This window comes from Mustela nivalis, assembly GCF_964662115.1.
Source record: "Mustela nivalis genome assembly, chromosome: 1".
Classification (NCBI taxonomy): Eukaryota; Metazoa; Chordata; class Mammalia; order Carnivora; family Mustelidae; genus Mustela; species Mustela nivalis.
In genome coordinates this window covers 103,379,183-103,391,878 of record NC_139020.1, presented here as the reverse complement: position 1 = coordinate 103,391,878, position 12,696 = coordinate 103,379,183, and the positions used below count along the sequence as shown (strand labels likewise).

Below are 12,696 nucleotides of genomic sequence, written 5' to 3'. Positions count from 1 at the left end.
GATAGAGTAGCGGTCTACAAATGGTTAACCTATCCATTTTATGCTGGTATGTTTATTCAATTCATTCTAAAAAAACAACACCTCCAAAACCAGGGATGATCTTACTCTAGACTCCTGTATACCGAATAGAAGTATCAGTAGCAGTAAAGTTTCAGTGGCCTTTTCAACCTAAATTAAACAGAAAAATTGCATATGTGATTAAAATTCAAATGAGCCAGCTGTGTTATTTGGTATGGCTCTTCACCAAGGCACTTAGCAGTGTTTTGAACTATGGTGCATTTCTTGGAAATTTTTAAAATTTTTAATTAGAGAATGAATACACGATTGAAAACCAGCATGGTTGCTGTTCACTACATCTTTTGGTGGTCTTTTTCAGCAATGACCCAGGCCTGAATGTAACAGCTTTCAGAAATGTTTTGATGGGTGTCTGATAAATGCTAAGTAACAGTAGTCATGATTGAATGAGTGCATATACCAGACAGGAAGTCATAAGGGCCAAGAAGCAATTATGAATCTAAAGTAGAACCAACTCTTAATTATCTCAGTGCAAATGATCAAGTATTTTAAATACTTAAGGCTTGAAGAATATCCCTACTTTGTTGCTAGTGACCATGCTTCACAAAACCCTGCCCTACCCTCAATAATAAGAACAAGAATAATAGCTAAGATTTATTGAGTGTTTTGTATATGCCAGATATTAAGTGCTTTCCATGAATAATTACCATTTTCAGAACAGGCCAATGAAATTGGTGTTATTATTAGTGTCAACTTTATAAATGGGGAACCAACTTAGAGAGATTAATAATTTTCTTAAAGTCATTCCAGAAGTAATTGGTGGAGTCAGAATTCAAACTCGCACTCCAGGGTATATGTGCTAACCTAACACTGCACCATGCTACACTTCCATACCTTATTAAATATGTAAGAGGATGGTATGCCTGGCTGGTTCAGTCGGTTGAGCAAGCAACTTGATTCTGGGGTCATGAGTTCAAGCCCCACATTGGGCAAAGAATATGATGATTTATAGATTATATAGATTTTATCTATATTCTCTATAGATATATATAGATTATAGAGTAATTATAGAAAATTAATTTAAAAAATAGAGAAGAGGATATTTAACATTCTCTTGTGGAGATTTCTAGATAAGTAGGGGAGGGAAGAACAAATTCAGTTACCCATAAAATATGAAAGAATTTATTCTCTTTGGTGCAAATGTAAATGGGATTGTTTTCTTTCTTTCCCTTTCTGCTATTTCATTATTAGTGAATAGAAATGCAACAGATTTTTGCATGTTGGTTTACGTATCCTGCAACTTTATTGAATTCATTTATTAGCTCTGTTTTTTTGGTAGAGTCTTTAGGATTTTCTTTGTATGGTATCATATTATCTGGAAATAGATAATTCTTTTTTATCCATTGAATGCCTTTTATTTATTTATTTTCTTGTCTGATTGCTCTGGCTAGAACTTCCAGTACTATGTTGAATAAAAGTGGTGAGAGTGGACATCCTTGTCTTCTTCCTGACCTTAGTGGGAAAACTTTCAGCTTTTTATCATTGAGTATGTTGTTAGCTGTGGGTTATCGATAGATAAATGGATAAAGAAGATGTGGCATATATACACAATGGAAGACAACTCAGCCTTAAGAAAGAATGAAATCTTGCCATTTGTGACAACATAGATGGAATTAGACAGTGAAATGAGTGAAATAAGCCAGAGAAAGACAAATATCATATCATTTCACTTATATGTGGATTCTAAAAAACAAAACAAGTGAACAAACAAACAGTGAAGAAACAAACACAAAACAAACTAGTGTTTGCAGAAGGAGGGGGAGGCAGTAGATGAAATGGTGAAGGGGATTAAGAGGTACAAACTTCTAGTTATACAACAAGTAAGTCATAGGAATGAAAAGTACAACATAGGGAATATAGTCAGTAATATAATACACATCAGGGTAAGCATTTCATAATGTATATAATTGCTGAATTCACTATGTTGTATACCAGAAACTAATTTAATATTATATATCAACTATAATTCAAATTTTTAAGAAAATTTTTAAAAGAATTTAGTTTTCCTGGCAGTGTGTTTACTGTATTTCTGTTGGCATTCCTGTCATCTGAATACATTTCATATTTCATAAATTGAAAAAACCCCTAATGTTTAATTGGTACATTTTCTCTTAAGAAGGGTTGAAAGATACTGGCAAGGTATAGGTTGGAGAAGTTTCATTTACTCATGTGTTCATTACAAACATATGTTCTTGTATGTTCATTACATCTGTTTTCAAAAAAACAGATGTTTTGAGTAAAATGAAGAAGAGGAAAAAACATGTCTTTGTCCCTACTTTCCTCTCTCTAGGAATTCACCACCTAGCAAAGAAAAGAGAAATGCGTATGTTGGGAAGATAGGTGGTGTGGTGGTTAATAATGCAGACCCTAGGGAACCTGGGGGTGTATTGGTTAGGCATCCGACTCTTTGGCCTGAGGCCCTGAGACCCCTAAGGGTCATGGGATCGAGCCTCACATTGGACTTCACAGTCAGCACGGAGTCTGCTTAGGACTCCCTCTCCCTCTGTTTCACTGTGCTTTCTCTCTGTCTCTAAAATAAATAATTAAATCTTAAAATAAAATAAAATAAACATAATGCAGACCTTGGAGTTAGGCTGTTATGAGCGTGATCCTGATTCCTCTGTTGTCTGTGACCCTTGGGCAAGACACACACTCTAAGCGTCAAGGTCCTCAACCATAAATAGGAATGAAAGTAGTAATTACTTCCTTGGGTTGTTGTGGATATTAAATGAGACAGTAGAAAGCTCATCGTGCAGCATATAGGAAGCAGTCAGTAGACATTAACTGTCATCCTCCTCATCATCATCATGACGAAACTACCCCCTTGCTACTATTGAAAGACAAAGTAGATATATATGTCACATGTTAATTTAAAAAAAGTTGGAAAAATAAATAAAAAGTTTTAAGTTGGTTTCAGAACAATATGTTTAAGAATATACTATTTTTATTAAAAAAATACGTTTGTGCATTCTGAAAGGACTCACATTAGAGAGTTTAACAGTAGTTACAGAAGGCAATAGAGAGGACTTTCCCTTTTTACTTTATATACTTCAGTATTTGACTTTTGTTAAGTTTTATTTTTGTTCTTTTTTACAAAACAGCTGATAAAGAGAAAAATCATTCTGTCATAAAACTGGATGAGGAAAGAATCATAATGGTGTTTTATATGCAAATATTTATTGAAGTGTTTGGAGGAGAGTAAATTCATTCCAGCTAGACAGACTTTTCCCAGGGACCATGACTGAGCATGACATGACCGCGGGGCGAGGTTTCGGTTTGGTATGGCTGGGGACTGACAGCATGTTGAAGGGGAGCATGAGCAAAGAGGCACAGCAGGGGGAAGACTGGAGGCACATAATGGAGAACATTAATTGGCCCATTTTCCCATTTGGTTGTAATATATGACCCTATAGAAGAAGAGTGGGAAGTAAGACTGAGAGTTCAGGGCCTTCAATACCAGCCCAAGAATTCTGAATATAGTGGAGACACATTAGGAAGCATCAGCTGGGAGGGCTGAGACAGGAAGCAGGAAGTCCCAAGAAGACCTCAGTGTTGTTTGAGTGGGGAATGAGAGGAAGACATGAGTAGGACAGATAGGGAAGAATTTGGCAGCTTTGTAGTGACTATCAAATGTGAAAAGCAAAGGAGAAAGTAAGAAGGACAGGTTTTCAACCTGGATGACAAGGAAAGTAGTAGTGTCAGTCATGGAGCTCACAGGGTGGGAGGGAATGTGGGAAGAGCGGGGAGATGATTTATTGGGCCCTCCATATTTACTTTAAGGTGCGATAGAGCATCCAGCTGGGAATGACTAATCAGAGTTCTGGAGAAGGAAGGTCAGGGCTGGAAATAGATTTGAGCTGGCAGCATCAAAATGGTGGTTAAAGTATCAGGAGTCGATAAAATGACTTTGGTCTGCATTTTCTCGGCCGCAAAACTTTTGATTTCCATCTCCTAGGAAGGTCTTCTCCAACCACCCACCCCCACCCCCATCTCCTAGGAAAGTCCTTAACCAATTCCGTGTTCACATAATACTATGAAATATATATTGTATTTGTATCCTCTGTTACAGTTTGCAAAGCACTTTCACATTTAGTAAATCATTGTTACATTCTCATAACCATTTAATGGGTCAGAATGGACCAGGATATCAGGACTCTGAGATTTGAAATGATTTAGTCAAGATCACAGAGGTGATCATGCCACAGATGGCAGATTTGGATCTTAAACCAGAATTACTCTCTTCCAATCCATTGCATTTCCTACTTTAACACTGCAACTTTTCTTGTTGAAGGAAAATCATCTAAAATATCCTACAACATTAGAAGAGCTAAAACTCCACTTTTTAAAAAATTTGAATTCCAGTGTAGTTAACATACAGTGTTGTATTAGTTTCAGGTATACAGTAAGTGATTCAGCAATTCTGTACATTACTCAGTGCTCATCATGATAAGTGCACTCTTAATTCCAATCACCTGTTGCAGCTGATCCCCTCCCCCCGCCCCCTACCCCCGCACCCCCCGCCCCCTACCCCCGCACCACCCGCCTCCCCTCTGGTAACCACCAGTTTATTTTCTATAGTTAAGAGACCGCTAAAAAAAAAAAAAAAAAGAGACCGCTAAAACTCCATGTTTTATTGTTTGTTTGTTTTTTTAAAAGAAACCTTTGAAATTCACCTTTATTGGAACCTGCCTATAGACTTTTTTCCTTTAATCTTTATTGTCCGAGAGTTAAAAGGTGTTAACATCCCTAACAGGTGGTTATCTTTAAGGCTGAAAGAGATTTGTAGAGTGTCAGTTACTGAATAAATGATTGTCTTCTAATTTTTCTTCAATTTTCCCCCCTTTTCCATAAAGATGTAGCCATAGCTGTAACATATAACCATGATGGGTCGTATAGCATGCGGGTAAGTCTTACTGGTTTTGTTCTACAGTTTAGAACTAAATCTGATCTTTCTCATACAGAGAAGGGTTTTTTTGTTTTTGTTTTTGTTTTTTTTACACTCTGGTTTCTCCTAAGCCAGTGACCAGTATGACTATAGTTGGAGGATGCCATGTGCTTTTATTTCAGACCAATTTGGTGAAATTACCCCCTCTCCAGTTCTGATTGTTTCCTCAATTTGGCTGTGGTTCCCTTAAGAATGAAAACTTGTTTAAAAAAAAAAATAGTAATAATAGCTTTGAATCAGACTCCTGACAAGCCTCTAAAGTATGTGCATGTATTTACATCTAAAGCAGCCATTCTCAAACTTTTTGGTCTCAAAATCCGTGTACGCCCTTCAAACTTATTAAGACACTCTAATGAACTTTTGTGTAAATACATGTATTAATATTTACCATTCAGAAAGTTAAACCAAGCATACTTTTATTTCTTACTATTCTTTTTAATGTATATTTTAAATATTATATGTTAAATTTATCATATTAAACATTATGGAGTGAAAAGACATTGTTTTACAGGCATCACTGCCACCCATCTCCTCTTTTCTCTTGCAAAATTGACACTTTGTACCCATTACACAATAACACTCTACTTGCCCTTTTCCACCTCCCTCTCCTTCCAGCCCCTGTCAACCACCATCCTACTTTTCTGGGTCTATGAATTTGACTACTTTAAATACCTCATATAAATGAAATCATTCAATATTTGTCCTTCTGCGACTGGCTGCTTCACTTAGCATGTCTTCAAGGTTCTTCTGTGTTGTAGCATATGCTCAGTGTTCCATCTGTGGAGTGATACTGCATTGCCTCTCTATACCACACTTTTGTTTATTCATTCGTCTCTGATGGAGACTTGGGTTGCTTCCACCTTTTGCCTGTTGTGGATAATGTTGCTACGTACGTGGGGGACAAATACCTCTTTGAGACCCTGTTCTCAATCCTTTTGGGCATATACTCATAAATAGAATTGCTAGATCATATGGTCATGTTCTATTTTTAATTTTTTGAAGAACTGTTTTCCAGAGTGACTGCACCATTTCATGTTCTTACCAACAGTGCACAAGGGTTCCCTTTTCTCTGCATCCTCGCCAACATTGATTTTCTGTTTCTTTTTTTCTTCTTCATAATAGCCATCCTAATGGGTATGAAGTGTTATCTCACTGTGGTTTTGATTTGCATTTCCATAATGAATAATGATGTTGAGCATCTTTTCATATGCTAATTGGCCATTTGTGTATCTTCTTTGGAGAAATGTCTATTCAAGTCCTTTGCCTCTTTTTTAGCTCAGGTTGGGTTTTTTTGTTGTTGTTGTTGAGTTGTAGGATAAATTGAGAAAATTTAAAACCTAAGATTACACAAGCACATGTTCCATTAGCTGTCAGGGTAACATTATCAAACGCTCTGCAGTCTCTAGAAAATCCCAGTGTATATTCATGAGAGAATGAGGGTTTAAAAAGGCAAGTAACGTTAATATTATTATGAAGTGGTTTGGGGACCCCAGGGGATCTGCAGGTCATACTTTGAGAATCCCTATCAAAGTGTTCATGGTAGTCCTCAATTAAAAGAAGTCCTTACACTGATAAAATAAAATGCTGCAAAGGGATTTAAAAAAATAACAACAATAATGTGTGAACTCAACCAAATTTCTATAGAGTAAGGTACAAATTCATAGAGCAGAATAAATCACTTTTAATCTGAGCCAAGAGACTTTAAGTCCTACAAAAAGGATTGATTAAGGATATGCTGCAGATCTGCCAGTGCCATGAGATACCATTTTTGTTTCACTGAGATTCAGAAAAACTGGCAAGTCTATGAGGGTTGTAATTCATATTGGTCCCTCTGGTTTGGGGGGCCCCTTCTTATTCCCTTGGTAAAGTCAGCTACAGATTTGTTCTAATCTGCTCTTTGAACTATATTCACAAATTTAGAATGAGCTTGTGTAAACCTTTAACCAAAACTGTTCCCGATCTAACCTTTATGTCCTGAGAATTTCACAAACATTCAAATGGCTGTTTTAGTAGGTTACAAAGCCCAGTAAATGTCATATTTAACTTAGGATAGATGAGAACCGGCGTATAAATACTACAGTGTAACCTGGTTCACCTCAACCTCTATAATATATTTGAAAAGAATAGCCATGGGACTTTGACAGTAACCCCATGGGAATTGAAATGAAACATAGAGAAGATTTAAATGGATTTCCTGTGTGTAAAGGAATTTTTTTTTCTTGGGTGTGTATGTGAGAAAACATTTTTGAAACAGAAAGGTTTCCTGTCCCTTTGTCAGCTTCCCTGAAAGATCAAGTGTGGAATCTGTTCTTTGGCATTTTCTCTTACAGTGAGAAAACTGTGGCCAGTCTCCAGCTAATTTATCTTCTTAAACTCAAAACTGAAACCCATACATTTTAGCTACATATTGGAGAGAGAAAAGACATACCATCTAATTAGGTGGTTCTGGCTTTTTTCTTTACTAACATTGGCATAGTAAAGCCAAATTTGACTTCAGGTACTCAGATATGAATTCTAATGTGTAATATAGTCAACTGAATTTTAATAATCTTGCTTAATTTGATTTGTATTTCTATTTCATGTTTTTATTGTTATTCTTAACATTTATCTGCAGCATTAATAGTGCTATAGATAAGTTATCTGTTTTTTTTTCTTTTAATTATCATATGTTGTTTCTATTCATAGTACTTTGTTTATGAGTCTTAAGTTCCTATATGGCTTTTTAAAAAAAATATATTTCATCTGTTACCTTTTGAAACTATTAATAGTAAAGAATTGACTGATTTTATTAATTCTATAGGGTGGTTTATTTATTTTAAGGATCTTATTTTTCTCTTTTTTTTCCCCAGATTGAAGATGAAACTTTCCAAGTCCTTGGTGATCTTTGTACTGAGGGAGACTGCACTTACCTGAAATGTTCTGTTAATGGAGTTGCTAGTAAAACTAAGCTAATTATCCTGGAAAATACTATTTACCTATTTTCCATGGTAACGTCTCTTTTTTTATAATACCACTGTTGAGATCTGGGAGAACATTACTTGACCAGAGGCACCCCACGGAAACATCAGGAAGAACCTTGCTTCCTTCCATCACTGCTACGACCTGCCCTCTGTGTCCTCCTCTCCACCCTGTTTCTTTGCCACTTTCCTGCTCTCCCTGGTTCTTTATTCACACAGCTCCTCACTGAGAGACACATATCCATTCTCTTCCTTTAATTCTAAAACAAGTCCTGACACCCTACTTGTCAGAGTGTCTCACTGCCCCGTGCACAGTATTTTGTCAGGCATTTGGTGCCTGAATACTTTGGCAACCACCATCCTCCTGGCACTTGGAATTCTGGGCATTTGGGAGGAGGTGACCATTGAGGAAAGAGTCTGTGGACCTAATATTCCTTGTGGGGAAGGTGGGCATTGGGGAAGTAGTGGGGGTTAATGGTGATATCTTGGCAATCAAAGGATGGTTGGTGACTGAGGCAAACGTGGCATAGGTTTGGATCAGAGTATGTCTCCTGTCTTATTGGTCCCATTTAGGAGCCTGCTGCCTGATGAGCCCATAGTTTCTACATGGGCAGAAAAGAAAATGTATTACCAAATACACTGTGGCCTCTTCCAAGTCTTCTCACATTTGACAACCCGCTTACAGATCATACTCCTTTGTGATCAGATGCCTTTAGTATTAAGCAGTTAAACTACTTACCGTATACAGAGTCAAGGATGATCTGACATGATCAGGCATTCCTCTCCATAGTTACTCTGCTATAACAATGTGTTGGTGGAGGCAGTATAGTGGAGTGGTGATGAGTAGGAGTTCTGGAACGTGAAGCTGCTTTGGTTCAAATCCTGGCTTTACCTTGGAACAGGTGTGTGAGCTAGGGCTAGTTAAACTCTCTGGCTTCAGTTCCCCCATCTCTAAACAGGAAAAATAACAGTACCTACCTACCTCATAAGCTTCCTGTGATGATCAATGAAAAAAAAAAATAATAATAATATATATATGGCATTTAAGAACAGTTCCTGGCTTTGACCAAGCACTTGAAGTGGGGATGCTGCCCAAAATGTCTTTCGGACAGTGGCTATCTTTTTGTCAGCAGTTAAATACATTAAATCCTTTAATTCCCTGTGAGGCATGATGCCATTACTCCTTTATATGATGGAAAACTAAGACTTAGAGGGGGTTAATAATTTGCTTAAGGTCACCAAGCTAGATTAAAACCCTCGTATTAAAGATGACTAATAGTTAACAAATAGCTTGAAAATAGTCATTATCTTAGGTATATTAATAAAACTGCAATGGTTTGATCTTGATTTCATTTCTAGTTTGTTTTCTCTTTATAGGAAGGAAGTACACAGATTGGCATTCCAGTCCCCAAATACTTGTCTTCAGTGAGCTCAGATGGAACTCAGGAAGGAGCCATAGCTCCTATGACGGGTACCATTGAAAAGGTAATCACGTGAACATATGTGGTAGACAGATGTTCAGTAAGGCCCAGTAAATGGCATATACATCATTTTTCCCTCTCCAAATCTTTCCGATTGGAAAACATCCTACTCTGGAAAACAAGACATCGGGGGCACCTGGCTCCCTCAGTCGATGAAAGTATGTGTCTCAGAGTTGTAAATTCAAGCACTGTGTTTTGTGCAGAGATGACTTAAAAATAAAATACTTAAAAAAGAGAAAACAAGAGACTATGATAGATTCAAGTTCTCTGTTCAGTCTTCAGTGAAAATACCCATTTACCTAGTTTATGATACTGTTATCTTTGAAAGTGGCAATTTCCATCAAAGTACAAATAATCTAAATTTGTCTTTTTATGATTAAGATGGATCATTCATCAAGCATTATCCAAAGGGCTGTTTTTTTTTTTTATGTTAACAGCAAACAATTTATCACGAAATAACATTTTTTCTAATGTACCTAACTGCATGTATGTTAAAATAAAATTTGAAAGGCTGGTACTGGTGAAGAACAACGAGCTTTGGTGTTGTATGCTATATGTATTCAGAGTTGAGATCCATACTGAAATAACTTCAAATAGTGGTGGATCGGTAGTCTTTTTGTTACACACTTGAATATAGTAGAGTCCCTGTAAATGCATCTAAGTCATAAAAACTCGACTCTATATTCTTGGTACCCAAAAAGAAGAAAAAGAAAATAACCATTTAAGTAGTGAAAATGATTGCACCCACCATTCCCCTCAACAGATGATTGCCCCAGAGGGAGTATAAGCTCAGAGACTTGGATCACTCAGTCTCCATTCCCATGGACATTCCATAATGTGGCATCTTTGCACACCTGTGGGGAAAAGATTTTCCCCATAGCTGCCCCCTAGACCATGGATTCCACCAAGCACTATTAGGGCATCATCCAGCGTTGGGTGATTTGATGGCTTTCAGAGGTGTTTCTCATTTTTCACACTTTGGCCTCTGTACATTGACTCTAGAACCTAACTCCACTGTGTGATGTTTCCAGAAACTGCTTCATCACCATGTTAACCAAGAAGACAGTGATACATGGGATATATGAGTTCATTTTTACATGTGAAAAGGAAAATAGAAATTTTTTTCCATGGTTGCCAATAAGTTTAATTCTTTCACATGAAGATAGTCTATGCATTTACTACACAGGGGCCTCAAAGCTTGGAGCACTATCCTAGACCACCTAAAAAATCTAGAAAACCAGGCATGACCCTCCAATGCCTATAATATTGAAGCATATTGGTTCTTCCTTGGTGGTGTGGCTTGTCTGTACATATGTGAAAACAGAAAAGGATCTCAAGATATATAAAGCATATTCATTCAATTCCAGGAAAACTAGAGGGTTTGAGGATGGAGGTGAGGAGCTAAACAGTGCTCCCCGAAGACATGAGGGCCAGCAATGCCAGATTGACGAGTAGGTCTCTGATTGGCCCCAGCACCCCTGTCTTTGGCAGATAAGAGAACCACATAGATCCGTACTTCCACTCTATGCATCCTTACGCCAACTCTGTAGACCATGAGGGACCTCTGTCTTTTTCAGTATTAACATGTCACTCTTAATTTCTAGATATTTGTGAAAGTTGGAGACAAAGTAAAAGCTGGAGATTCTCTAATGGTTATGATTGCCATGAAAATGGAGGTAATGAAATCACAAGTTCACTTGCCAATTAAACTTCGGGAACTTTCAGACCTAATTGGCTTTTTGCCTTATTTTATAAGTTAATACCATTTTAAATAGTAAGAGCCATGGGTTGATGAACCATTAACTGCAGGACATAAAACCAAAACACTCTTCTTTTAAATAGGTTTTCATTTTAATTTTGTGAAATGGCATTTGTCAGTTCTGATACTGAAATTAAAGAAATTATCAGTAGCTTAAATTCAGGCAGTACCCCCAGCTGATTGTTAGGCTGTTGGTATTTTCTAAGGCCAAACTTGGGATGCCAAGCATCAGTATCAGGGTGAAAACCTCAGTCAAACTAGATGAGCTCTTGAGGTTTATAGATGGTTGGAAATTGTAGGCCAGTAGTGCTCAGCCTGGCCATTTATTACAGTCACCTGATGAGGAGAGCTTTTCCAAACTACTTCCCCAGAATAGCTGAATTGGGCTCTCCTGCACTGGGGCCCAGGGATTGATAGTTTTATTTAACAGCTTCTCAAGTGAGACTCTGCGGTGAAGCTTGTGGCAAAATACCAGATAGGCCAGAGTGTCCCGGTCAGTGACCTTGAGTGTGATACAGGTGCGTCAGAACAGTGACTCCTCACAACTCCAAAGCACACCATAAAAATGTTACTTTCTCTGGGGTTATGGATATTGGGGAGGGTATGTGCTATGGTGAGTGCTGTGAAGTATGTAAACCTGGTGATTCACAGACCTATACCCCTGTTGCTAATAATACATTATATTTTTATTAAAAAATTTTTTTTAAAATGTTACTTTCTCTGGGTGCTATGGTATCTAAAAGCTGGAAAAACTTCAAATCAACCGGCTTTTTAACTTTTCATCTCTCTTGCCTTGCTGCGTGCTCAGTCTTCGTTGGTATTGCAGTCACTGTCCTGTCTTGTGTCCCTACAGCACACCATAAAGGCTCCAAAGGATGGCACGATCAAGACCGTGTTCTACAAAGAAGGTTCTCAGGCCAACAGACACGCTCTTTTAATCGAGTTTGAGGAAGAGGCATCTGACCAAAGAAAAGCAAAATAAACTCTGTCAAAGAAATGCCCCGTTAAGCAGTATCTTCAGTATAGTATCTATGCGAAAAAGAGAAAGTGCCTTCCTGCTTTTCTTGGAGTCTAATAAGCAGCAGTTTTACTGCTGATTTATGATTATTATTAAGCTAAAACACATTTTTATCTTTGAGAATCATGTACTTGGGTCACCACTACAATAAATTATCTTAAAATATTTCATACTAATAAACCGAATTGTACTTTATTGGAAGCTAATATAGTTTGTTTCTGCCTCAAATATTATACACTGTAATGTCCTTTAGGAAGGCAAGTAGCACTTTGATCAAAAGAGAAGGACTGGAGGAAGAAAGGTGGTTTAAATTATTTCCCATTTAAAATCATGATGAAAATAGGCATAGTTCAGAGACAGAAGCAAATCTGAAAACATGATTGAGTTGAACATAATTTTCCTGGGGCACCTGGGTGGCTCAGTCAGATACGTGTTGGACTCTTGATTTCTGCTGAAGTTAT

General features: G+C 37.4%; 1 protein-coding gene across 8 annotated transcripts in view; it reads left to right on the top strand.

Annotated features, from left to right (window-relative positions):
- MCCC1 (methylcrotonyl-CoA carboxylase subunit 1) overlaps positions 1 to 12,430 on the top strand; it is a 59,050-nt gene extending 46,620 nt beyond the window's left edge. For all 8 annotated transcript variants that reach the window (XM_082692359.1, XM_082692355.1, XM_082692358.1 and 5 more), the window contains 5 exons: positions 4,929 to 4,978; positions 7,870 to 8,007; positions 9,355 to 9,462; positions 11,063 to 11,134; positions 12,071 to 12,430. In XM_082692359.1, coding sequence (XP_082548485.1) covers positions 4,929 to 4,978; positions 7,870 to 8,007; positions 9,355 to 9,462; positions 11,063 to 11,134; positions 12,071 to 12,199 — 497 coding nt within the window. In that variant the 3' untranslated portion in view covers positions 12,200 to 12,430. The remainder of the gene's footprint in view (positions 1 to 4,928; positions 4,979 to 7,869; positions 8,008 to 9,354; positions 9,463 to 11,062; positions 11,135 to 12,070) is intronic.
- The last annotated feature ends 266 nt before the right edge of the window (positions 12,431 to 12,696 follow it).